Here is a 25962-nt window from a genome sequence, read left to right on the forward strand (position 1 = left end):
CTTGCCTTTGATAATTTGCCATGCTAAATTTTATGTTCTAAGCACCTATAATTTCTTTGGCAGAAAGCACACTCTGGGAATAATAAAATAAATCCAATCTGACTGAATAACCACATGATTTAGTTAGAATAGCACCCAAAGAACAATAGCTTGTTTCTTCAATCTTCTTGGTAAGGACTCTAGACAAGCTGAAAGGGAGAGCAGAGCAAGAAGAATGACACAAAAGTAGGCATCAGAACAGGGATGTGTAGGAAAAACAGGCCTACTATAATGAAATAGGCCTGATTCAGGAAAGCACTTGAGCATGTACTTAAAGCTAAGCACCTGCTTACATGCTTCCTTGAATAGGGGCAATAATGAGGGGAAAGTATCAAAGAAAGTTTTACATTTGTGTTAAACATTAGAGGGTACCAAAACATAAAAATAAAACACTGAAGTTCTCAGACTTGTATTTAAGTGCTGACAGCCTACTCAGTGATATAAAAGGCACAGTCCCTGTTCTGAGAAATGTGTAGTTCTAAAGTAGCCCCAATATTATAATGCGCTGAAACGATATCCAGCTGATTAGAAAGCTGAATATTAAAATATGTAATTGAGTTAAATGCCAAGATGCCATATTGCGTTTTCTTCAGTCTGTCATTTACCACACCTTGAGATATACCCCATGTGCCCTTTTGATGGTGAAGGAAAATGTAGCATAAGAGATCCTTTTTTGAGTTAAAATAAATCAAAACCCAGCAACAGTGATTAGATGAGGTTTTCACCCAATAAGGCAGGAATCTGCTTAGATGTGTAGAGTAAAGCAGCATAGTTTAAATATTAATGCTTACTTGGTGAATGTGGATGATACGGCACTCTGTGCATGGTATTCCCCAACTCAAATTCGTAAATGTTAGTTACAATTAAGGCTGTGACAGTGTTGAGCTTAGTGCAGTACATAAAAACTGTAGTGGCTACTGTGGTTTCTGTAATGTTTGTTGTTTGTTTAGCCAGTGGATTCAGTGACTGTGTATCTATTGTACCAATATTTTTAGGTTTTTGGCTCCAGTCCTAGTCTTGCAGATGTGGTTGGTAATTGTCATTTCTGTTACCAAGAGAGGCAATTAGAAGCCTCTCAGGGTCTCATAGTTAGACTGAAACACTGACATGATACTTTAAGTCCACTTACATCCATGTCATCCTGACCCTATTGCTTTTATTGGCAGAGTGAGAGTGTAACTAAATCTGTAATCTGTTAGAGAATTCCCTGCAAATGTCATATTTATTTAAAAAAATTAGGTTGGGCCATATACTGCTGCCAATTTACTTTTGAAACTCTGAATTCTTCTTCAAGTGGTCTCTGTACATTCATACTTTTCAGATGTGTCAACATGCAGTGTGGACTGGTGGAACCTTCTAGTAGTATTGCCTGCTGGAGCTCTCTCATGCCTTCTGTCCAATCCTTGCTGCTCTGAATGCCCAGAAACCATGGTAGCAGACAGACCAAGAACCTTGCAAGTCCTTGGACCCAGATTCTTCAGAACAGATGATTCCCAGCACTGCTTGCACCTCAGCCAGGCTTTAGTTAGTTAGTTCTTTTCTTGTTTTTTTGGTGAAGAAACTTAGTGCGGATCTTTTGTATCAATGTATCAGAATCAGACAGAGAAACTAGGATTTAAGATTTACACCTCTTGCCCTACTGTTTTTCCTGCTTTGGAGGCACATGTGCATTGATTGGTCTGCCTGGGGGAAGGTCATTTGCTTTCTCATTTTTCTATATTTTTCTATATATATTTTTTTCTATATTTATATATTTTTCACCCATAGGGCCAGAAAGGAGTGACAGAATCAGCTCCAGTTGCTTCCATTTTAATTTGAAAGTGTAGTCGTTGTATATATTTCTGTGTTCCATAAACCAGTGGTTCCCAAACCTTTTCATGTCACAGTCCTCTTTGGGCTCACCTCTTTTGACATAGACCCTGGGGTGAGAGGACAGTTGCAGAGCAAGCCTGCCCTGCATTCACCCCACACCAGTGGCTCTTGTGGCTCCCGTCCCATGGGGCTGGCTGGGCTCTGCTCCTAACTTTGGCTGTTGTGACCTGGCATAGGTGGTGGTGTTGCAGTGCTGCTCAGATTTGGCTGAGCTAATTTTGAGTGGCATTGCAATGTGAACCTGCCAGGGGCCTGCTCACAATACCTGGAATTGGGAGCTGAGCCCAGCCAGCCTAAGGAATGTGAGCTGCTTCCGCCAGGACATATTCTGACTTTCTTGCATTTTCTTCTTTTCCCCTCTTTTTCTTTTCCAGTGTCTCATGACTTCTGGGTAGCCTTTTTAATCCCCTATTGAGTGTCACAATTTCCAGTTTGGGAAATGCTGCCACAAACTACTTGTGGTTTGAGTCCTCTTTCTTCCCTATCACCACCCACATTTCTTGTCCCTCCCTCCTGGAGATATGAATTTAGGTCTTTTGGTTCCTCCTGACCTTTATTTCACAATATATGTATGAACTCTCCCTCCTTCTCCTCTTTTCCACCCAAACGTACACAATTTCCAATATGTATTCTTATATCTTCAGTATAAATATACCATTATAGCATCCCAGAGTGGCGCAAAAATGAAGTTAAATCAATGCCTTGGCCAAAATATGACCAAAATATTGCCACCAAAATATGATAATTATAAGGAGGATTTCTCTGCCATGGGGAAAGGATCTATGAACTTCTATATATTGTATGCTTTAATATAGGAGAGTAGCATGTCACTAAGGATTTATATTAACTGAGTCACATCCTTAGGAGAAATGAGTCCATGCTTGAGGATATGCAAAAATGCAATATAGCCCTTTTTATTTTCTGGTTGTTCACATATTAATGCATCATAAACAACTATTCTTAACTGGTTTTGGATTTGTTTTCCTGTTACTCTGTTATGTCAATAAAGTTGCTTTACAAGGTTCCAATTCAGAATGCAATTTAGTTCTGTAGACTGAAGTGTAACAGGTTTAAACTTGAAGGTAGAGAGAGGTTTCTAACCGCAGTTTTCCTTTTTGCAGAATGATCAAGTCTCAGCCTCAGGAGTATAGCTTTATTCCTCGAACATGGATCTTCCCTGCAGAATATATGCAGTTTCAGAATTATGTAAAGGAACTGAAGAAGAAACGAAGACAGAAAACTTTCATAGTCAAACCAGCTAATGGTGCAATGGGGCATGGGTAGGTTGATTGAATAGATTTTTCATGTTATGTAAACAAAGGTGAAAGTTGTTGTTTTTAAAAAAATTCGAAATAACGGGTGGCTTTTGAGATTAAATCTTAACTTTTGTGTGTCTTATCCCCAGCTACTGACATTAGCTGGAAAGTATGTTCTCAAAAGCTTTAATATGTGAATAGTTTTGTCAGTATAAGAAGGCTCATATTTTGACAAAGGCATACAGACCAGTAACAGCTGAGATATAAGGCTAAATGGAAATGTTAAAAGGGTAGGTTTTTTCTGTGTGTCACAGAAAGCTTTTGCCGATAACAGGCTCAAATAGATCTTAAGATCAGGATTCCTTTTGTGGAAATACATATAGGTAATATATTCTTTTATCTATGAGACTTGGAATACTGGGACTTGATGTTACAGGAACAAGCAGGTGAGGTAAGTTTACGAGGTTCAGACTCAACTCTGAATTTTCATAGCTTTGTTACCTTAACTCCAAATTTTAGTATTTTTAACATAGATTTTAATGTGCTAGAGTTCGTTATATCAGTTAATTCAGCCATTTAGTTATGTGAACATATGAAACATATTAAAATAAACAATTTCTGTAACAAAATCTGTATATTTAGGGGTTAATATTGTCTAATCTGTTGAGGGGTGTGTGTGTGTGTGTGTGTGGTCATGTCAGTGTGGGAGACAAAAAACGAGTATGGAAACGTGGTTGATTCTGCAACCTGTACACATGTTACTTTGCAAGTAGCCCCATTGAAATCAGTTCGGCAGTGAAGTGGCATTGAAATCTGGATCTGGGGCAGAAGATGAGCTGAGGAAAGTATGGGAGCTACTCTCTAGAGCTGCATGGTGAAAAATAATCTTAAAAGCCAGTGACTGGTCATTCTGCCTAGCATTTCTGAACAGCAGAGGAAAATCCATTATTCCAACTTGTCGAATAAGCAGAAGCAGAAAGTTATTTTTAAATGGTACATTGATTTTCTTCATCTCATTGTAGCACTGTCAAATACAGGAAGCAATAAAAGCATGTAAATGAATAGCATATTTTCTGTACCATGCAAATCAGATTCACAAATATCTACATTGATGATGGAATTAAGATGGCTGTTTGGCTGGTCAACTATGAAAATGTACTTCAAAGAGTTGTGTCAAATTTCAGTGTTTGAAATTAACCTTTGTTTTAACCAGAATTTCTCTGATAAGAAATGGAGAAAAACTACAAGCTCAGGATCACTTGATTGTTCAGGAATACCTTGACAAACCATTTCTTATGGAAGGTTACAAGTTTGATTTACGAGTGTACATTCTGGTAACATCCTGTGATCCATTAAAAATATTTTTATATCACGATGGACTTGTGAGAATGGGCACAGAGAAGTACCATCCTCCCAGTGACTCTAATTTGGTAAGTGGATGCTAGTCCCAATGTATTACTTGCAATACTAATACTAAATATTTTCTGTGGGGATGATTGAATAAATGTCAGATACATAGCAAGAAAAGTATTTGGCGAAGAGAAAGTAAAATAAATGTCTTTTATCAACTGATAATTTAGATTAGGTTTTCAAATCCAGAGCTAGTTTTATATTTGTCAAGCAGGGCCTTTCCGTCATCTGCTTAACGTTTAAAATGAAAATGAGAAGTTAAAATAAAAAACAGCCTTCAAGCCATTTAACTCGTTATTGGCGCTGCAGTGCAAGACCATGATGACATAATCTCACTGCTTATATAATAATCTTCAAACTATTCTGCTGCTTCTGTTGTCTCCAAAAGACTTATGTCCAAAAGGGCAATAATTATTAACATTCAAACCCAGACCAGGAGGAACTGAAATGGATTCACATCAAGAACTGTTCTATTGAATTCCTATTTATTCAAAACTCTGTCTTTGGTGGTGAGAAAGGGGCCATCTCTTGGCTTATCCTGCATCACTGAAATCTCTGTGAGTTTTGCTATTGATTTGAATGGGCAAAGAATCAGTCCCTCCAGTGTGTCATACAGGGAGCTGGGATGCTGTGCAGAAGAGGGATCAGAAGATATGAGAGCCGGTATGTAGGCTGATAATGCTTGCCACTGCAGTCAGGAGTCAGGGTCACTGCAAGTGAGGGGTGGTTACTGTAGGTTTAGGAGAAGTATTGTCAGGAGTAATGAAGTCTACAGGGAGTTCCTTCAGTGGAAGAGAGGCGTGAGCAGTGGAGCCCAATTTCCACAAGCAGGTGGCTGTTGCTATCTATATCTAGCTGCTTTACAATGAGATGGTAGAAGGCCACCTGCAAACTTGGGAGTATGCACCAAATCATGAGATGCACATATTGATTCTCCTACTCACTGTATAGTGTCTCCAACTAAGCTGTAGTAGTTTTAGGGCCCTCTCAGTGTGGCACAGAACAGAATACAGGAGATGCAAGTAATTTTGAGGCATCACAGGTATAAATGATTTCAATTCTTGCACTACTTTGTTGTGTAGGGAACCCGTTGTCACGCCAGCTTCCCTATTCCAGACCCATGATGCACATTTCATGGGCCAAATTATGGCTGCCTTGTATGGGTTTGCTGGGCTACTAGTGAGTGCAGAGAGCCCTTTTTCCCTCCCTACTATCTCCTTCCCCATCTCCCCTCCCAATGCTCCTGTGCACTGTTATAATTGGCAGCCAGTGTCTCTGATGTTAGAGCTGGGATGTACAACTGCTGCCACCAGTTCTTTTTGCCTCACAGGGCCCATGTTTGGTGTGATGGATCATAACCATAGCTCTGCACCTCTACCCTAGGCTTGCAGTGGGAAGAGCACATACTATATCTGTAGTAACTGCACTTCTCAGCCCCTTGGGAGACATTATCCCTGCTCCGAACCTCTGCCGATACCATGCCGTCAGCGACCACTGCTAAGGGAGTACACAACCTCCTGCTGGCAGTACAACTCCAATAGTGCCCTTACTATTTATTTACAGCAGTGGCAGAGCCCTTATATTTTGTTCATCAGTTGGCGATCTAGCTTACATTTCATCTCCTGATACGATTTTCAAATGTGAAGGCATTGGCTATATGATTTCTTATAATATGTTGCATAAAAGTTACTTTGTCCATTGCTTCTGTTAATATTCATCAGTAAATCTAGCTGCCCCTCATCTCTTGCAAAATTCCTATTCAGAACTAGTTGCCTTGAATATTCTTTGTATTATATGCCACCAATATCCCTGAAATATGCACTGTGATTGGCCAAGTGAGGTAGAGAACAGCCAGTTCTGGTACTGCCTACTTCAGTATTCTCTTTTCCAGGATGGTTATCATGGAAGGATTTTTTTGTCCCTTTAGTTTGGATCTGAAAAACCAGCTCTTTTCTCAAATCTGCTGATGTCATAACTCATCAATTACTTGAAGCACTTTTGAGTTGCCTGGCTCATCTCTAATAATATTGTTCTAAAAATCCAGATATTTTTAGAGCAAAGATTGTAAATGATTTAACTAATGTTCTGAAAAGGCTTTTATTTCTTTGTAATCTGCAAAACAATTGCGTGTAGTTAAGATAGTTGGTGTTTTATGGAAAGGTGACATCTGCAGCTAGTCAAGACTATGGGCTTTGATCTGATTCTTACAATAGAAGTTAGAAAACATAGCAGAAAGCCATTTTGCATAGTGCTAACCCAGTAAATTGTCAACTAACCTGAAATTAGGGTATTACTTTTATTTGAAACACTTAACTTTGAGGACATAAATAATATGACAGCGGAGAGCTTGAGTTGTCTCTTTTCTGTCAAATCAGTATGGATTTGGGGCAGAAAGATTGTAGCACCATCTACTGGACCTCAGTTAAGCAATAAGGTAAGTCAGATTGTGCAGCAGTAAGGCTGCTTAATACTCACATTGGAAAAACATGTACGTAAATCAGTGACTTATAAAATGGCCTTTAAAGAAAAAGCAATATATTGTTAAATTTAGGCTAGTCAAAATGGTTCCTCAGGAAACAAGGTTAGCTAACCATCAAAAATGTTACTTTAAAAATACGCCCTAATTTGTGTCCTCCTCTTTAAAAGCAGGTTTTGCTTTTATTCAATGTTTTCTCTCCTTGTTAATCTTCTGTGTGCCCACTGTGCCCCTCCAGCTCCAGCCTGATCAGTTCAATTCCATTTTCAACTGCAAAACACAGCTGAAAATATAAATGAACTCCTTTTTGCATTTTTCCATATAAAACAAAAGCAAGCATTATTGGGCTACATGTCATTAATGTTTTGCCTTGAAACTTCCCTATCTCTAATGTCTGGATGCCAGCAGCCAATCCTGAGCCTTACTAACAATTGCAAGGGTGGGAGAATAGATTTCACATGTAGTGGATATTTGTAAGGAGATAGGTAGGACCTTCATCATGAGAACATTTCCCATAAACACACTACAGTGAAAATCGAAAGGGGGATTGTCTCAGAATGAGATGGCCAAGTACCTAGTCATAGTTTCCTGATATACAGGCACCTCTGACAGTGGAGATAGAACCATTCTGTACATTGCTAACTGCTCTGTAGACACTTTTCTCTAGTTAATGGACCTGTAAAGATTGGCAAGATACATAGGCCCCAATCCAGCAAAACACTTAAGCACATGGTGAGTAGTCCTATTGACTTCAGTTGGCTTAAATTTAAGCGTATGCTTAAGTGCTTTGCTGGATCAGGACCGTAAAATTCAGTATATAAAGTCTTCCTAACAGCTAATTATACTTGAATTTCATGCAATGATAGTTGTACTGCAGGTTTATTTCAATACCTGGTATATGAAACTCAAAATATGAATTAATATATTTAATAGAATTAAACTAAATGTTATAGAATGTCATTGTTTATATAATGTTAAAATGCTTTTATTTCCATTTCTTAGGTTTTCTTTTAAAATTATTTTGAACCACATGTTCTGGATACATAGTTATGAGACATCTGTTACCTTTCCCTGTTTGCAGAGCCAGTTGTATATGCATCTGACCAACTACTCTGTGAATAAACATAATGAGCACTTTGAACGGGATGAAACAGAAGACAAAGGCAGTAAACGATCCATAAAATGGTTTACTGAGTTTCTACAAACAAATCACCTTGATGTTTCCAAATTCTGGAGTGATATTTCAGTAAGATAAAAATAATGTGCAATTATTGATTTATGTATATACAGCCTATCAAGTTAGAAAATTAATGTCACCTGTCATTTCTAGACTTTGCTTGGAAACCACCACGTGTACTGCAGCGTTATTAATCCGAGCTCTCAGAAATGCATATCGCAAAATATACACTGTATATTGGTGCTAAGGGTAAACTGTTGTTTTTACTTTTTTTTAAGGCTTACAAATTGGACAGCTTTCAGATTGAATTAGCCTTTCTTATGGAGAGGAATTTTTCTGCAATGTTAGTGCTGAAGTCATTTGGTTGGGCAATGTAGGACACAGTGAATTAGTTGCAATAAGAATAGCAAGGAGATATTAATAAAACTGGAGAAAACTCTGCCCTGACCTATATTTCATGTAGCCATCAATAAGACTAGAGTTGCACAAGGTATAAGGCAGAGCAAACTTAGACTTAATGCTATTTTCAATGTCTGTTTAAATAAAGGGCTAAATTTATGAATTTATTCTAGATGAGATTTGAAAGTTACTGATGTCTTAAAGACAAAGGCTGTAATCCTAAAAATGCTTTCGTATGTAAGTAATATTATACACACAGATAGTCCCATTGCATTTAAAAGGGCTTATCACATGCCTAAAATTACTCATGTACCAAAATTTTGGGAGGGAATTGGGAAGAAAGGAATATAAACTGACAGGGCCTGATCCTACCCTATTGAAGTTGATGGCAAAACTTACATTGACTTCAATAGGGTAGGATCAGGTCCATGGAGAATAATACCCTTGAGGCCATGTGCACATTCAATTCAGAGACAATGTATTGAAAATTGTATGCAAAAATGGACTGGGAAAATGCTGACTAAACTACAGCCAGTGCAGCAGTGTACTTCCAGTCCTGGGTTGATTGCTGAAAATGTTTACAGTCTCTCATAATAAAAAGTATAATGTCATACTACAGTACTGCATGTTTCTCTTATAAAAATCTTTTTATTACAGTATTTTAGGTAATTTGTTTCATATATTTATATATTTTACACTTACATAATTCCCTCAGACTGTTTTAAAAAATAATTTGTGCAATTTTTTATAACCACATATGACAGATCTAGACAATTCCTCTCATCATGAATGTATTAGAAGACTTGAATACGAAAAGTTGTTTATGATGTATCTCAAAATATGCTGATCAGATTCCCTGCAGTTCTAATGCAACTCTGTGTAAAATCCCCACAGGAACTAGTAGTGAAGACTCTCATAGTAGCAGAGCCACATGTCCTTCATGCTTATCGTATGTGCAGACCCGGTCAAGCTCCAGGAAGTGACAGTGTCTGCTTTGAAGTACTGGGATTTGATATTCTGCTGGACAGAAAACTAAAACCGTGGCTCCTGGAGGTAAAGCACTTCTGTTAGAATGTAAAGCGTGCTTATATAAAACTAAGTACAATCAAGCCTAGCCAATACTTTCATGATAAAACTCTCAAGGAAAATCCAAGCATTGTAGGGAGAGGTACTGGTGGCACTATATGTGAAAGAAAGCATAGAGTCAAATAAAATAAAAATCTTAAATGAACCAAACTGTGCCATAGAATCTCTATGGATAGTAATTCCATGCTTGAATAATAAGAATATAGCAATAGGGATATACTACTGACCACCTGACCAGGATAGTGATAACTGTGAAATGCTCAAGTAGATTAGAGAGACTCTAAAAATAAACTGAGTAATAATGGGCGATTTCAACTATCCCCATATTGACTGGGTACATATGACCTCAGGATGGGATGCAGATATAAAGTTTTCTTGACACCTTAAATGTCTGCTTCTTGGAGCATTCTGGCACCCAGAAGAGGAGAGGCCATTCTTGATTTAGTCCTAAGTGGAACACAGGATCTGATCCAAGAGGTGAATATTTAGTGACCATAACATGATTAAAATTTAACATCCTGGGGCGGGGAGGGAGGAGGAAGGGGAGACAACACTAAAGCAGCCCACCACGGTAGCATTTAATTTCAGAAAGGGGAACTACAGAAAAATGAGGAAGTTAGTTAAACCTTAATTAAAAGGTACAATGCCAAAAGTGAAATCCCTGCAAGCTGCATGGAAACTTTTTAAAGACACCACAGTAGAAGCTCAATTTAAATGTATGCCCCAAATTAAAAAACTTAGCAAGAGGATCAAAAAAGTGCCTCTGTGGCTAAAAAATAAATGGAAGTTAAATCCTATGGAGGAAAATAGAAAGGAGCATAAACTCCGGCAAGTGAAGTGTAAAAATACAGTTAGGAAGGCCAAAAAGAATTTGAAGAACAGCTAGCCAACACTCAAAAAGTAACAGCAAAATTTTTTTTAAGTACATCAGAAGCAGGAAGCCTGCTAAACAACCAATGGAGCCACTGGATGATCGAAATGCTAAAAGAGCACTCAAGGAAGATAAGGTTATTATGGAAAAACTAAATGTATTCTTTGCATCAGTCTTCATGGGCTGAGGATCTGAGGGAGATTCCCAAACCTCAGCCGTTCTTTTTAGGTGACAAATTTGAGGAACTGTACCAGACTGAGGTGTCAAAAAAGGAGGTTTTGGAACAAATTGATAAATTAAACAGTAATAAGTCACCAGGACTAGATGGTATCCACCCAAGAGTTCTGAAGGAACTCAAATGTGAAATTGCAGAACTACTAACTGTGGTATGTAACCTATCATTTAAATCAGCTTCTGTACCAGATGACTGGAGGATAGCTAACGTGATTCCAATTTTTAAAAAAAAGGCTCCAGAAGTGATCCTGGCAATTACAAACCAGTAAGCCTAACTTCAGTACCAGGCAAATTGGTTGAAACAATAGTAAAGAACAGAATTATCAGACACATAGATGAACACAATTTGTTGGGGAAAAGTCAACATGGTTTTTGTAAAGGGAAATCATGCCTCATCAATGTACTAGAATTCTTTGAGGGGATCAACAAGCATGCGGACAAGGGTGATCCAATGGATATAGTATATTTAGGTTTTCAGAAAGCCTGTGACAAGATCCCTCACCAAAGGCTCTTAAGCAAAGTAAACAGTCATGGGATATGAGAGAAGGATCAGTAACTGGTTAAAAGATAGGAAACAAAAGATAGGAAAACAAAGGATAGGAATAAATGGTCAGTTTTCAGAATGGAGGGAGGTAAACCAGAAACAGCACATGACATACAGCCTCATCTGCATTTTAGAAATGGAAATGTCTATGTTCATGCAAGTCACCAGCTCCTAAGCTCTGGTAATATACATGCATCCTAGCCTGCTATCAAGTGGAGGGGCATGTGAAGATGAGGGTTCTGGAGGCTGCCACTCATAACAGTTGTAAGGCTAGGGTTGTGTGTGTGGGTATGTGCATAGTAAACAGTGCTATGGTGCTGGGATTATTGGAGCAGTGTTATATATGGGCATGGGGAGTCTTATACTCTTCATTTCATTAACAATTTTCATATGTAATTTCAGTTCTTTCCCATTTTGTCAGAGGCAAGAAAAATGACTAACCTTAAATCTTGTTTGCTAGGCACACTGAACTAATTTAACAGTTTGTTCAAACTTTGCAGTAGATACAAACTTTTATATCTCACATCCACATCTCCTTTGTGAATGCTCACTCTGCTTGTTCAGCTGTTTGCTTGTAGTACCCTCAGGTCAACAACTACTGCTGCTTTATTCCTTCTGTAACAAATTTGGTTCCTTCTCCAGATTCCCACTCTTGTCCCTTTCCCCCCATTTCCCTCCTGCTAAGAAATCCTTACAGGGACTGAATCACTCTCTAGCACTGGTGACAAGCACAAACATCGTAAGTCTATGAGATTTCCCAGTGTATAGGGACTGCTGCCAAGATGGCATTGTGATGATGGATGTAGCCTCTACGTGTTGCCTTAGATCATGCAGTTTATTTTACAAAGGCAGTTGCACATGTTATTACAAGAAAACTATTGTGATTGTTTCTGTCTCAGGGATATCTCTGTTTCTCTGTATGCCCCATTCACTGCTTGTCTTGGTTAGATCCAGCATTTGAGGACAGATACAGACTGGAGGACAAGTGCTAGTAGTAATAATAGGGCCCAGATTTTCCTGGATCTGATAGCTGACCGATTCCTTCACCAAATAGTTACTGAACCAACAAGAGGGGATGCCATTTTAGATTTGGTCTTGGTGAGTAGTGAGGACCTCATAGAAGAACTGGTTGTAGGGACAACCTTGGTTCAAGTGACCATGAGCTAATTCAGTTCAAACTAAATGGAAGGATAAACAAAAATAGATCTGTGCCTAGGGTCTTTGACATCAAAAGGGCTAACTTTAAAAAATTAAGGGAATTATTTGGGGAAGTGGACTGGACTGAAGAACTCACAGATCTAAAGGTGGAGGAGGCTTGGAATTACTTGAAGTCAAAGTTGCAGGAACTATCTGAAGCCTGTATCCCAAGGAAGGGGAAAAAATTCATAGGCAAGAGTTGTAGACCAAGCTGGATGAGCAAGCATCTCAGACAGGTGATTAAGAGAAAGCAGAAAGCCTATAAGGAGTGGAAGATGGAAGGGATCAGCAAGGAAAGCTACCTCTTGGAGATCAGAACATGTAGAGATAAAGTGAGAAAGGCCAAAAGCCAAGTAGAATTGGACCTTGCAAAGGGAATTAAAACCAATAGTAAAAGGTTCTATAGCCATATAAATAGGAAGAAAACAAAGAAAGAAGAAGTGAGACCACTAAGCACTGAAGATGGGGTGGAGGTTAAGGATAAAGTAGGCATGGCTGAATATCTAAACAAATACTTTGCCTCTGTTTTAAATGAGGCTAATTATGACCTTGAGGATATTGGTAGGGTGACTAATGGGAATGAGGCTATGGAGGTAGAAATTACCACATCCGAGGTAGAAGCCAAACTTGAACAGCTTAATGGGACTAAACTGGGGGGGAGAGGATAATCTCCATCCAGGAATATTAAAGGAACTAGCACATGAAATTGCAAGCCCATTAAAAGGATTTTTAAGAGAATCTGTAATCTCAGGGGCAGTACTGTATGACTGGAGAATTGCTAACATAGTTCCTATTTTTAAGAAAGGGAAAAAAAGTGATCTGGGTAACTACAGGACTGTTAGTTTGACCTCCGTAGCATGCAAGGTGTTGGAAAAAATTTTGAAAGAGAAAGTAGTTAAGGACATTGAGGTTAATGGTAATTGGGATAAAATACAACATGGCTTTACAAAACGTAGATCGTGCCAGACCAACCTGATCTCCTTTTTTGAGAATAACAGATTTTTTAGACAAAGGGAACGCAGTGGACCTAATTTACCTAGATTTCAGTAAGGCATTTGATACGGTTTCACATGGAAATTACTAGTTAAATTGGAAAAGATGTGGATTATTATGAAAATTGAAAGGTGGATAAGGAACTGGTTAAAGGGGAGACTACAACAGGTCATACTGAAAGGTGAACTGTCAAGCTGGAGGGAAGTTACTGGTGGAGTTCCTCAGGGTTCGGTCTTGGGACCAGTCTTATTTAACCTTTTTATTACTAACCTTGGCACAAAAGGTAGGAATGTGCTAATAAAGTTTGTGGATGACATAAAGTATTTCTGTCTTCCACATGGTGCCCATGTCTGCCAGAGGGATCCAGCTTAGGTGTTTGGGACTGCAAGTCTCTACACAACCTCATCTCTGAACATTGGTCTCCTCATGTTTCAACTATCAGTCCTGCAGAATTAGCTTTGATTACTCAAATACCTGTTTGTCTCCAAATACGTGCCCTAAAACATGGATTTAAACTGCAAAGTTGATGCTGGGCAAACTTGCGAAAAACAAACCCAAATCAGTGGTTTCTGAGACTACATCTCCACTTGGAGCTGGGGGTGAGAGTCCCGACTTGCTCAGACCTACTTGTGCTGGCTCTCACTGAGGTAGCACGCTAAAACATAATGTAGCCTCCTTAGCATGGGGTGCAGTGGTGTGGGCTAGTTGCCCTGAGTATGGACCAGTCAGGTGCAGGTGGATTTGTATTTAGGGCAGCTGGCCCCTGCCACCACTCTCTGCTGCCTGGGCCGCCGTGGCTACACTGTTTTTGCTGTGCCAACTCAATGAGCGTTAGCACAAATATGTCTGTATAAGGGAATCACACCCCTGGGTCCACGTTTAGATGTAGCCTCAATGGTAATTGCTATCCATCCATGTCTTGCTGTGCTTTCTGGTGTCTTGCTGATTTTGAGAGTGGGCAAGATACTGACATTCATATAAATCCTACTTTCTCTGAAGCACTCCACTTCAGAGAGCAAGTGGGTTGTAAATGTGAATATCCGGCTGTCTTAACAATGCATACTGAGCAGAGGACTCTTTTCTGGCTTTGTTTTAATCCTGAGGGCCTATGAACCAAAAGAGAGTGAGTTTTAGGTTTACTGGTGTTGAAGAGGTTGCTTTTTAAAGAAAAGAGAGAACTCAAGCTGCTAGAAAATGAGGCATCTACATTCCTTTCATGTACCAAAGTGTAGAAAATACAATTTATAAATTACCTAGAAGGCTTAGGTATGCTTTTAAAACAATAGTAGACTCAAATTATTGGAAGATTGTCTGAATGAAGAAGAGGATAGTAAATACCCACAGAAATTCTGGATGGTCTGCTGGCTTTTCTGTAATTGTTTTGAAATGGGAAAATGAGTTCCTGTTCAAGTGATTGCACATGTCCATTCTACTTCAGGTATGTGCACACCCAGTGCACCGGAGTCTGAGACTTTCCCTTAGTGGTACCCCTGAGGGCTGTGCTTTCAGCCATCTCATGCTGCTGCAGGATGGTATAAATGGTGGAACCCTCCAAACTCTCCCTCAGTTCCTTCTCACTACCCACAATCAGTCGTCTGAGCACATCGTCTTGTTACTGCAATTTTCTCCCTTTACAGAGAAATTGTGTTCTTCTCTGTGAATAAGTAAGTTAGTATTTGTTAGTATTAGATTAGTGTAGGTTTTCTATGTTATTTTTCTTAGATCATTGGTTCCTTTTTATTCACGGGGTACTAACACCTGGTACCAGGATATGCTGCAGTCTCTGCATTTTAAGCTTTGTGCTGGCTGCAGGAAATCTATGGCCCTCATTCCACCTGCTCGAAGTCCCTCGGTGAGGGTAACATTCGAGACTCCTACCAGGTTTGTGGAGACTTCAAATCCTGGACAAAAAGAGCCAGAAAGGTGAGACTGGGTCACATCCTGCATCCACCTTCTGAGCCTTCCCACTTGGGTCAGGCGTGGAGTACTTTGGCATGGGCAAGGAGTGCCCTGATGGACATTGCTTCTGAATGTTAGCACTGATCCCATTTTCTGGTGCCAAGAAAGAAGTACGGAAGATCAGACCCTTCATTGAAGGAGCTAAGCCTTGGCTCTGCTCAAAGATCAAGATCCCTGGTACTGTCCACCAGTAAACAATGAGGAGGACCTGGTAGAGCATCCTCTGGGAAGAGACGCTCCCTGGTACTGACTTCTCATTAAGGGCCATCTACTCTGGCACAGGTGCCTGGCCTGTTGACACTGACCCCTGCTACAGTGCCAACTCCTTCAGTGCAACAACAGCACCAAGAAAAATCTCTCCATACCAACAATACCGGACGCCTATGGAGCTGCACAGGGCCTACTCTGCCCCTCAGTGCCAGACTCTCTGATGGTCCGGGAGACAAGCCAGCCAGTAGTGGTGGTTCCTCAGGCTGATGCTTGGACTTACCTCAGAAACAAAATGAGCCCTTGGTACCAGGGGGAACTAGATTTTTGGTGTGACTCACCAACTTTCTTTCTTAAGCCCCATTCTCATAAGGATGAAGAGTCTCCATGCCTTGCATATGAGAAGGGCACTGACTTTTTATTTGGACAAAACTGGGTCTTTTAGGCAGTCATCCCAATTGTTTGGGTCAGTTGCAGACAGGATGAAAGTCATTTCAGTCTCTGTGTAGAGGATTTAGTCCTCCATACATCTGTGCTATGCCATTGCCAAATATTTCCTCCCCAAGCAGGATGGTAGCGCACACTGAAAAGATCTCAAGCAGCTCCCCCAAAGTCTTGGCTCAAGAGCCCATAATAGACATTTGTAGAGCTGCCATTTGGTCATTGGTACATACCTTTCCAGCTCGTTAGGCTATAGCTCAGCATTCCAGGGATGAGGCTAAGTTTGGGGGACTTGTTCTTCCACCATTGTTCAGAAAGACTGTGAAACATCCCTCCGGATTGAAGGGCTTTTGTGTCACCTGAAGTGGAATGGACATACATATAGAAAATGCTGTCTCCTGTTGAGCGCCCCTTTGTCCCTGAATGTGGCTCTGCAGCAGCCTGCCATTGCTCCTCCTTGAGGAGGTAATAATGAGGTCATTTAAACAGCCTGGTCAAGGAGCAGCCACACACTGCAGTAGTATATTTCCCTTCAATAAAGCCTCCAGAAAGGACCCCTTCTACAACAGTTAAGGCTTCTACCTCAGAGGCCGGATAAAACTCAAAAGTCCCCAAACACAGGTTTCTAGGTTCCAGCAGCAGCTCCTTCTGCTGGAAGGCTTCAGGCTTCTCCACAACCTGGGAAACTTTTGCAGCTTTTCCCCTTCTTATTCAGGGTCTCTCTCAGGACTCCTGCCCTGGAGAGCTTTTGCTTACATCAAGCTCCCTAGGAGCTCCCTTCCTCTGGAGCTTACTTTGTTCTCAGGCGCTTTCCCTTAACTGAGCTCTCCAGCCTTTTAATAGAATGAGCTGTTCGTTACTTAATTAACAGCCTTCCAGCTACTTAAGCAGTTAATTATCCTCAGGTGGACCTGGATTGGTTCATTCCCTTCAGTGGAGCCTGTCACAGGTAGGCTGGGCATCTGACTTCCTTAAAAAAGGGACAGCCCTGTGGCAATGTGCAATCATTCGAAGAAGAAAAAATGGTTACTAAGCTGTTCTGAAACTGTTGTTCAAGTTGTGTTGCACATGTTCAGACTGTGACCCAACCTCCTTCCCTTCTGTATCCAAGTCTGTCGAGTAAAAGGAAACTGAGGTGGACGGGAAAAATTTCCCATTATGACACACTGGGTGCACATATTGCTGAACTGGACTGAGTGTGTGCAACACATCTTGAGGAACAAGTGACAGAACAGATTAGTAACTGTTTTTATGCACTGCAGTTCTTCCTTGGTGCTCTGGAAAGGCAAAAAGCTGAATTGTGGGAGCTAAATCCCTCATGCTATTCATTAACTTCAGTTCAAATAAGGAACATAGCGTGCAGTTCTATTCAGAAAACATGGCATGGTGGGGATCCAGGTTTTTGTGCCTTGCTGTTTTCCATATCCAGTGCGCTGGATTTATAAATATAGAAGTTTTTGTTCCGAGCCCTGCCAACTGATCTTTGGGGTTGGAGGAATAAGCTGGGTCATTTTACTACTCATCTTTAAATCCTGGCCTTAATTACATTTGTGCTGCCCTAATTCAATTCATGTTTGCCCTGTAGCCAGCGACACCAGAAGAAAAGGGCTACAAAGCAGCCACATAGTATATAGCCATATATTCCAGTTCTGGTCCCCCATGTTTAAGAAAGTTGAATTCAAACTGGAACAGGTGCAGAGAAGGGCTACTAGGATGATCCACGGAATGGAAAATCTGCCTTATGAGAGGAGACTCAAAGAGCCTGGCCTGTTTAGCCTAACCAAAAGAAAGCTGAGAGGAGATATGATTGCTGTCTATAAATACATCAGAAAGATAAATACCAGGGAGGGAGAGGATTTATTTAAGTTCAGTGCCAATGTGGACACAATAAATGGATATAAACTGGCCATCGGGAAGTTTAGACTTTGAAATTGGACGCAGGTTTCTAACCATCAGAGGAGTGAAGTTCTGGAATAGCCTTCCAAGAGGAGAAGTGGGGGCAAATAACCTATCTGGCTTCAAAACTGAGTTTGATAAAATTGTGGAGGGGATGGTATGATGAGACAGTCTCGTCTGGCAATTGACTGATCTTTGACTACTGGTGGTAGATATCCCAATGGCCTGTGAAGGGATGTTAGATGGGGTGGGTTCTGAGTTATTAAAGAGAATTTTTTCTTGGGTGTCTGGCTGGTGTGTCTTGCCCATATGCTCAGGATTTAACTGATTGCCATATTTCGGGTGGGGAAGGAATTTTCCCCCAGGGCAGATTGACAAAGGCTCTGGGTTTGGGTGTTTTTTTTTTTTGGCCTTCCTCTATAGCCAGGGGCATGGCTTACTTGCTGGTGGATTCTCTGTACCTTAAAGTCTTCAAACCATGGTTTGAGGGCTTTAATAATTCAGTCATAGGTTTAGAGGTTTATTACAGGAGTGGGTGGGTAAGGTTCTGTGGCCTGCATTATGCAGGAGGCCGGACTAGATGATCATATTGGTCCCTTCTGACCTTTGAGTCTGAGGTTCCTAAGATTTCTGGTTCCCCTATCACAGAGGGTCTTCTGGTAGGGCATGAAGGAGAGTTGTAGTCTTGGTGATTTTGCACCACTGCAGTGGTCTGTAGGGTGCATTACAGGTAGAGCACATTTTAAGGTAGCCCTAACCTAACCCTAACCTTTATGAAAGGCGAGCCCTCTACGTGCCCTGCAGTTGTGCTAATGCTGGCATAGGGATGCCTTTCTTTCATTATCTTCAAATGACGGTCTCAATAAAGATTTTGCAGCTCTATTGCTGTTAGGAGACTTAGACAGGTGTAGCTGATTAGAATTTATTGAACAATTCTATTGAAGATGTAGTAGAAGGAATAGAATCCATCTCATCTTCCCTCAGCTGTGGTGGCCCTGCCGAGCTATTGGGAATGAAAAGCAACAAAAACTGTAATGACTATAAGAGGCTACAAGGTCAGATTCTGAATACAGAGGAGCCATACATAGTTCAGCAAAGTGCTTATAATGTGCTTAACTTTAAGCATCTAAATCAGTGGAATTTCTCATGTGCTTAAAGTTAGGCATATGCTTAAGTAACTTGCTGAATTGGAGCCTGAGAGCAGACTTGTGCCACTTTTATATAGTCACTTTTCAAAGTAGATCTTGTACTTCAAGTGGTTAAACAGAAAGAATTGACAAAAGCTAGGCAGGTATTGGAGAAAATTATGGGTACCGATAGATGAATGCATACTCTATAGTCTGGCAAGATATATAGTAAAACTACTTTGCTTAATTTGATTGTTTTAAAAAATAAAATACACTTGGCTCTTAAAATAACAAAGCCGTACAATCTACAGTAGAGAGATACAAAATCAAGAACTCCCTCAAGAATAGGAACATGTGGAAATTTGGGGAGGGGGTGACAAACACAAATAAAAGGTGGAAAGGATTCAGCTGATGTGAAATCAGAAATATATCCTAATCAGATTCCAAGTATGGCGGTGATTACTGTTTAATTATATTAAATTACACATAAGTCCATGGGGCCAGATGCAATGCACCCGAGGGTGCTGAGGGAGTTGGCTGATGTGATTTCAGAGCCATTGGCTATTATCGTTGAAAGCTCATGGCAATTGGGGGAGGTCCGTGATGACTGGAAAAAAGCAAATATAGTGCCCATCTTCAAGAAAGGGAGGAAAGAGGATCCAGGGAACTACAGACCGGTCAGCCTCACCTCAATCCCTGGAAAAATCATGGAGCAGTTCCTCAAGGAGTCCATTTTAAGGCACTTGGAAGAGAGGAAGGTGATCAGGAACAGTCAACACGGATTCACCAAGGGAAAGTCATGCCTGACCATCCTGATTGCTTTCTATGGCTCTGTGGATGTGGGGAAAGCGGTGGACGTGATATACCTTGACTTTAGCAAAGCTTTTGATATGGTCTCTCACAGTATTCTTATCAACAAGTTAAAGAAGTATGGATTGGATGAATGGACTATAAAATGGATAGAGAACTGGCTAGAGCATAGGGCTCAATGAGTAGTGATCAATGGCTCCATGTCTAGCTGGCAGCCGGTCACAAGCGGAGTGCCCCAGGGGTCGGTCCTGGGGCCGGTTTTGTTCAACATCTTCATTAATGATCTGGAGGATGGGGTAGATTGCACCCTCAGCAAGTTTGCAGATGACACTAAGCTGGGGGGAGTGGTAAATACCCTGGAAGATAGGGATAGGATACAGAAGGACCTAAACAAACTGGAGGATTGGGCCAAAAGAAATCTGATGAGGTTCAACAAGGACAAGTGCAGAGTCCTGCACTTAGGACGGAAGAATCCCATGCACAGTTACAGACTGGGGACGGATGAGCTAGGCAGCAGTTCTGCAGAAAAGGACCTGGGGGGTAACAGTGGATAAGAAGCTGGATATAAGTCAGCAGTGTGCCCTGGTTGCCAAGAAGGCTAATAGCATATTGGGCTGCATTAGTAGGAGCATTGCCAACAGATCACGGGAAGTGATCATTCCCCTCTATTCGGCATTGGTGAGGCCGCATTTGGAGTATTGTGTCCAGTTTTGGGCCCCCCACTACAGGAAGGATGTAGATAAATTGGAGAGAGTCCAGTGGAGGGCAACAAAAATTATTAGGGGGCTGGAGCACAAGACTTATGAGGAGAGGCTGAGGGAACTAGGTTTATTTAGTCTGCAGAAGAGAAGAATGAGGGGGGATTTGAAAGCAGCCTTTAACTACCTGAAAGGGGGTTACAAGGAGAATGGAGCTAGGCTGTTCTCAGATGACAGAACAAGGAGCAATGGTCTCACATTGCAGTGGGGAGATCTAGGTTGGACATTAGGAAAAAGTTTTTCACTAGAAGAGTGGTGAAGCACTGGAATGGGTTACCTAGGGAGGTGGTGGAATCTCCATCTTTAGAGGTTTTTAAGCTGAGGCTTGACAAAGCCCTGGCTGGGGTGATATAGCTGAGGTTAGTCCTGCTTTGAGCAGGGAGTTGGACTAGATGACTTCCTGAGGTTCCTTCCAACTCTATGATTCTATGAAGGTCCCAACCAATATTGGTGGCCCATTGGGCTGGGCGCTGTTCCTAAATATAGTAGGAGACATTTCCTGCCCCTGAGAAGTTAGGTCAGATCCTCAAAGGTATGAGATACCTAACTCCTATTGAAATCAATAGGTGTTAGTGCCTGAATGCCTTTTAAGATCTTATAGTTTAAACAGGCAAGACCGATAAAAGGTATAAGAGGAAACAGAGGTGAAGTGACTTGCCCAGGATCGTAGAGCAGGTCAGTGGCAGAGCCATGAATAGAAGGCAGATTTTCAGAGTCCCCTTATCCCCTTATTCACTGTCTAGCTTTGTTTCATGAAAACTGAAAACATGCTATTTCTCTGTTGGTTCACTTCCATGAAAATACACTAATATACCTTCATTTATGGGAGTTCTACATGGACACAAACAGAGATTCAGTCATGAATATTATTTAAATGCTACTTTAAAAGTGATATTTAAACCCACGACACTTAAATGAAGCAATACATTAAGATTATCTCCATTTCATCCCTCATTAGTTATTAGGAATATTCTTGAGCCGAAATGTCTAGTCAGGAGTATCTTCAGAGCCATCATTATTCTAAATATAAACAGAAATCACAACCCACTGCCTAAACTTGACTAATGTGACCTTTGGAAAATTCAAAGAAATGGCATATGGAAGAGTGCTGACTCCCTCAGACTGCCTTAAAGAAAACCACATTGCACCACCTAGTGGATGAAAATCAGGAACATCTTTTTCAGATTCTGTAACCCATATCTTTGAACCGAGCTGTGTTTTGCAGAAAAGGATAAATATCACATTTTACTTAACAATATATTGATAGATACTAATATACTATTATAATTTAGAGAGAAAATTCTGTTTTGAGCATGAAATGTGTATCAGCTTTGTCTATTACCATATGTTACACTTCAATATTTGAGAGAGAGCGAGTATTTCAAGAGGGATCTTGTAGGGTACTGACTGCTCCCTGAAATATGCAGACTGCTCTCAACTTCCACTGAAGTTAAGGGGTATTTAAAGGCACAAAGCAGTTTGTAGGTTGTGCTCAGCACTTCTTAACAAGCAACAGTAGGGAGCAAGCACTTCTAGGGGGAGATGGCTACGTTAAGGAACTACTTCAAAGGGGGATCATAAGACTTCCTTCCTTCCTAAAACTAAAGTTATTAACCTCAGAATATTCAATTTCTGGCAATCAAGAAATCATGCTTTAAAATATACGTGTAAGGAACCTTGCCAATCCATACTTCAGCGTGCTGCAAATATGCAGTGAAATGGATGATTGGGTTTGCTCTTTGCTGAAGCACAGGCCAGCAAGTTTTCCTACTGTGTCAGGGTGAGTGTGCCAGTGGAAGAGCACTGCTTTATCCCCTCACCTAGCCCTTTGCACACAGCAACACTCCGAACAGGACTATGTTGTATACTGTTGCCTACTGGTTCTTCCTCCCTTGTGCTGCTATTCTGAGAAGATGGGCAGGACCAGGCTCTCATTGCTCCTGTGCAACTCAAGAGTGAAAGAGAACTTGTGGGTAGGTAATTTAGAAATGGGTTCCAGTGAAGGGAAGAGATGTAGTTAGACTGTTGCTTTGCTCCTCTCCTCTTCAGCTCTTAGGGGGAGCACTGCAGCCATTGCTAGAGAGCTTCTGTGATACTGAGACCAGCCATAGGAAGTGAATAAAAACATGGATGCTGTAACATTGTTGCTGTGTGAGAGAGGTCTTTGTGATGCAAAGTACTCTGTGTTAGCCCAGAAAAACTAGTACAGTAAGAACCAAATGGTGCAGTGGTTAGATATAACATACTCAGTAAAAATATTAACAGAAAGCTGTATTTTCCTGTGATTTCTGTAGCTTGTTCTATCAAAGGAACCCCAGCCTTATTTTCCAACACAAAAATGCATTAAGTTGAAGTAAATTCCATTCAATTTGTGGAAAACAAGCACTAATGATACAGCAAAAACGATGAGTATTCTGTGGCACTTTAAAGACTAACAAATTTAATATTTGCAGGCATAAGCATTCGAGAGACTTCAGCTCTCTTCTTCAGTTGCATCTGAAGCTCTCGAAAGCTTATGCCTGCAAATATTACATTTGTTAGTCTTTAAAGTGCCACAGAACTCTCATTGTTTTTGCTGTATACAGACTAACACGGCTACCCCTCTGGAACTAATGATACAGGAAATCCTAAACTTTAGCATGCACTGTTGCAGGTTTTCACTTTTTATTTATGCTTTTTAAAAAATCCAGAGGGGGACTTAAAATTCCCCTCAAAATGATTGAAAAACAGCATTAAATCTGAAAAAATGGGCAATTTTTAAATCCTTCTAATTTTTAAAATATTCATTTTAAATGTTTTCTCAATCTCATTAGGAGTCCTTTGGTAAGAGGTGTGAGTTTGGGAAAGAAATATTTTGTTTCCCTTTTAAAATTCAGAGAAGAGTGTCCACATTATACCTATCCTTTTTGATGCAAACTTACCTTTGATGATGTACTCAGCACATCCATAATAATTAATGAAGCAGTATTATTAGAGGCACAGAAAATGAACATTAATGACCAGCTAGGTGAATGCAGAAGGCCACTAACTCCATCACTTCATTAATCCTCAGGAAACTCTCTGGGAAATGTCAGCATTTCAATTATATGATTAATGTACGTTTGTTTTAAAGGAGAACTGTTGCCCCTTTGGCCTGCGCTAGTGTTCTAGAAATAGTTGTGTAGGCAGCGCTCTGAGGCATAGAGAGGGGGTGGGCTTCAGAGCCTGAACTCTTCAAAGTTCAGAGCCTGAACTTCAAAGCCTTGTCTTATACAGCTACTAGTAGAGTGCTTGTGCAAGCCCTGCTTAGCCCAGGTCTGTCAACCCAGGCTGGGAGGTTCTCTCCTGCATCCTCCAAAATGCTGACTTAATAGAGATTAAAACCAATAGGGTCCTCTGTAAATTATTTTGGATATCTGTAGAATTAATTGACTAGAGATTTGTCATTTGTCTTACTGAAATCTAGAGAATTAGTGTCTTATGCAGTAGCCAGAGGTTAAGAACCATTCCTTTCATCTTATAAAATCAGATCCCCTTGCAAATGAAAAAATAGATGAGATCCTTATATGGCATAAATACCTATACAGGTTTCCATCACTAGATCTAAGAATTACAGATTTGGCAGTTGTGCCATTCTTCAAATTTAACACCAAGTACACAATTATGTAATCTACATGGCAATAAAACAGCAATCTTCCTGTATACCCATGACTTGTGCAAATGTATGCACAACATTTGTGCAGCTTTTAGTTGTAGAAACAAAGTTAGAGCTTGAGCTGCTGGAATTACAAATTCACACTGACGATTCTGAAATAAGTTCCGTAACTGTTTAAAATTCAGAGCAACTAAAAATCATCAATATTAAACCGGTTCTTTGGGGGATAGGATTGTGAGATTACAATACATCTCAACATATTGGACTGTACTAAGCAATAATGTGTTTGTACACATCAATTATTTACCAAGCAGTTTTTCTCTTCTGTGTATTATCCCATGTGTTTACTGGCTATAAAGTAGGTTGGATATTGGATGTTCAAATTTGTTCTGGTGATGGTCTGTCCCAGGAAACCTGGAGTAGGATACAGCTAGTATCTTCATGGGATGAATCCATTTATAAATTAGGCATTAATAACTTTTCTGTATAAATTACCCCCAGGAAAAGCGCTAATAGCAGCAGATACCAGGGCAGATTAGGCAGGTGGAAGAAAGGTGAAGGAAAAACTATATAAAAGTTTTAATAAGAGGGTTTGTTCAAAGGAGGCCAAAAGGGCTTTTGTACCCAAATGGCTCATAGATCCATCCAAATGCAGAGTCTGGCAACGTTTTTCTCTAGTTCCCTATTGGTGAATAATTCATTCCAACTGAGCTCAGCCACTTCACTCCCTGGTTGGATTCCATGGCAATCTCTGCCTTGAAGAAGGACACTAGTGGTGATATTCTGTTTAGATAATAGGGTATTAATTCTTTCTTGCCAGCCATTGGATGGAGTCTGGAAACTGTATTGTCATGGGTTGTAAAGGCCTGTCAGTGCATTGGTAGAGGCTTAAGGACTACTTAAACAGTGAGGTTTTCTTCCTCGGGGCTTGTCTACACTTATAGTGCTCCAGCCTGCGCTGCTGTAGCACTTAGAGAAGACGCTACCTATGTCAACAGGAGAGTTTCTCCCAATGGTGTAGGTTCTCCACCACTCTGAGAAGTGGTAGCCATGTCCTAGTGCTGTCTGCACCAGGGGTTAGTTTGGTATAACTACATTGCTCAGGGGTGTGGATTTTCCACACCCATCAGCGACGTGCTTATACTGACATAAGTTCCTAGTGTAGCCGAAGTCTCGGACTCCTTTTTCCACCCCTTTCCTCCTCTGTGTGCTCAACAGCACTTAGCGAATAGCAGGGCCTCTGAAATGTTACATTCACTTATAGAAGCTAAACTAAGAGCTACTTCCAAATAAGTTTCTTGAGTAAAACTTGAAAAGAAGCCCAGCCATCCGCAAAGTGCTACTGAGTGTAGTGGCAAGGCTGGAGAAAGAATACGACATCCTGCCTTTGAAGTCTGGCAGCAGTATTCAGCCGCAGATCTGAACTGTGTGTTTATGAATTACTATAGCAAGCCTCTTGCACATAGTAACAAAGCTGATGAAAAGAAATATGTGCAATATTCTAGATCAGTAACAGAATATGTATACAATTATAAACTGATAAAATGAATAATAGAAAAAAATCAAAAAAATTATT

General features: G+C 40.5%; 1 protein-coding gene across 1 annotated transcript in view; it reads left to right on the plus strand.

Annotated features, from left to right (window-relative positions):
* Positions 1-25962, plus strand: part of TTLL7 (tubulin tyrosine ligase like 7) — a 71850-nt gene that overhangs the window by 8149 nt on the left and 37739 nt on the right. The window contains exons 5-8 of the mRNA XM_067538266.1: positions 3033-3191; positions 4381-4597; positions 8135-8299; positions 9524-9682. Of these exons, the coding sequence (XP_067394367.1) occupies positions 3033-3191; positions 4381-4597; positions 8135-8299; positions 9524-9682 (700 nt within the window). The remainder of the gene's footprint in view (positions 1-3032; positions 3192-4380; positions 4598-8134; positions 8300-9523; positions 9683-25962) is intronic.

The sequence above is a fragment of the Emydura macquarii genome, unplaced genomic scaffold (assembly GCF_026122565.2).
Source record: "Emydura macquarii macquarii isolate MOO-44397 ecotype Brisbane River unplaced genomic scaffold, CSIRO-AGI_Emac_v2 contig_480, whole genome shotgun sequence".
Classification (NCBI taxonomy): domain Eukaryota; kingdom Metazoa; phylum Chordata; order Testudines; family Chelidae; genus Emydura; species Emydura macquarii.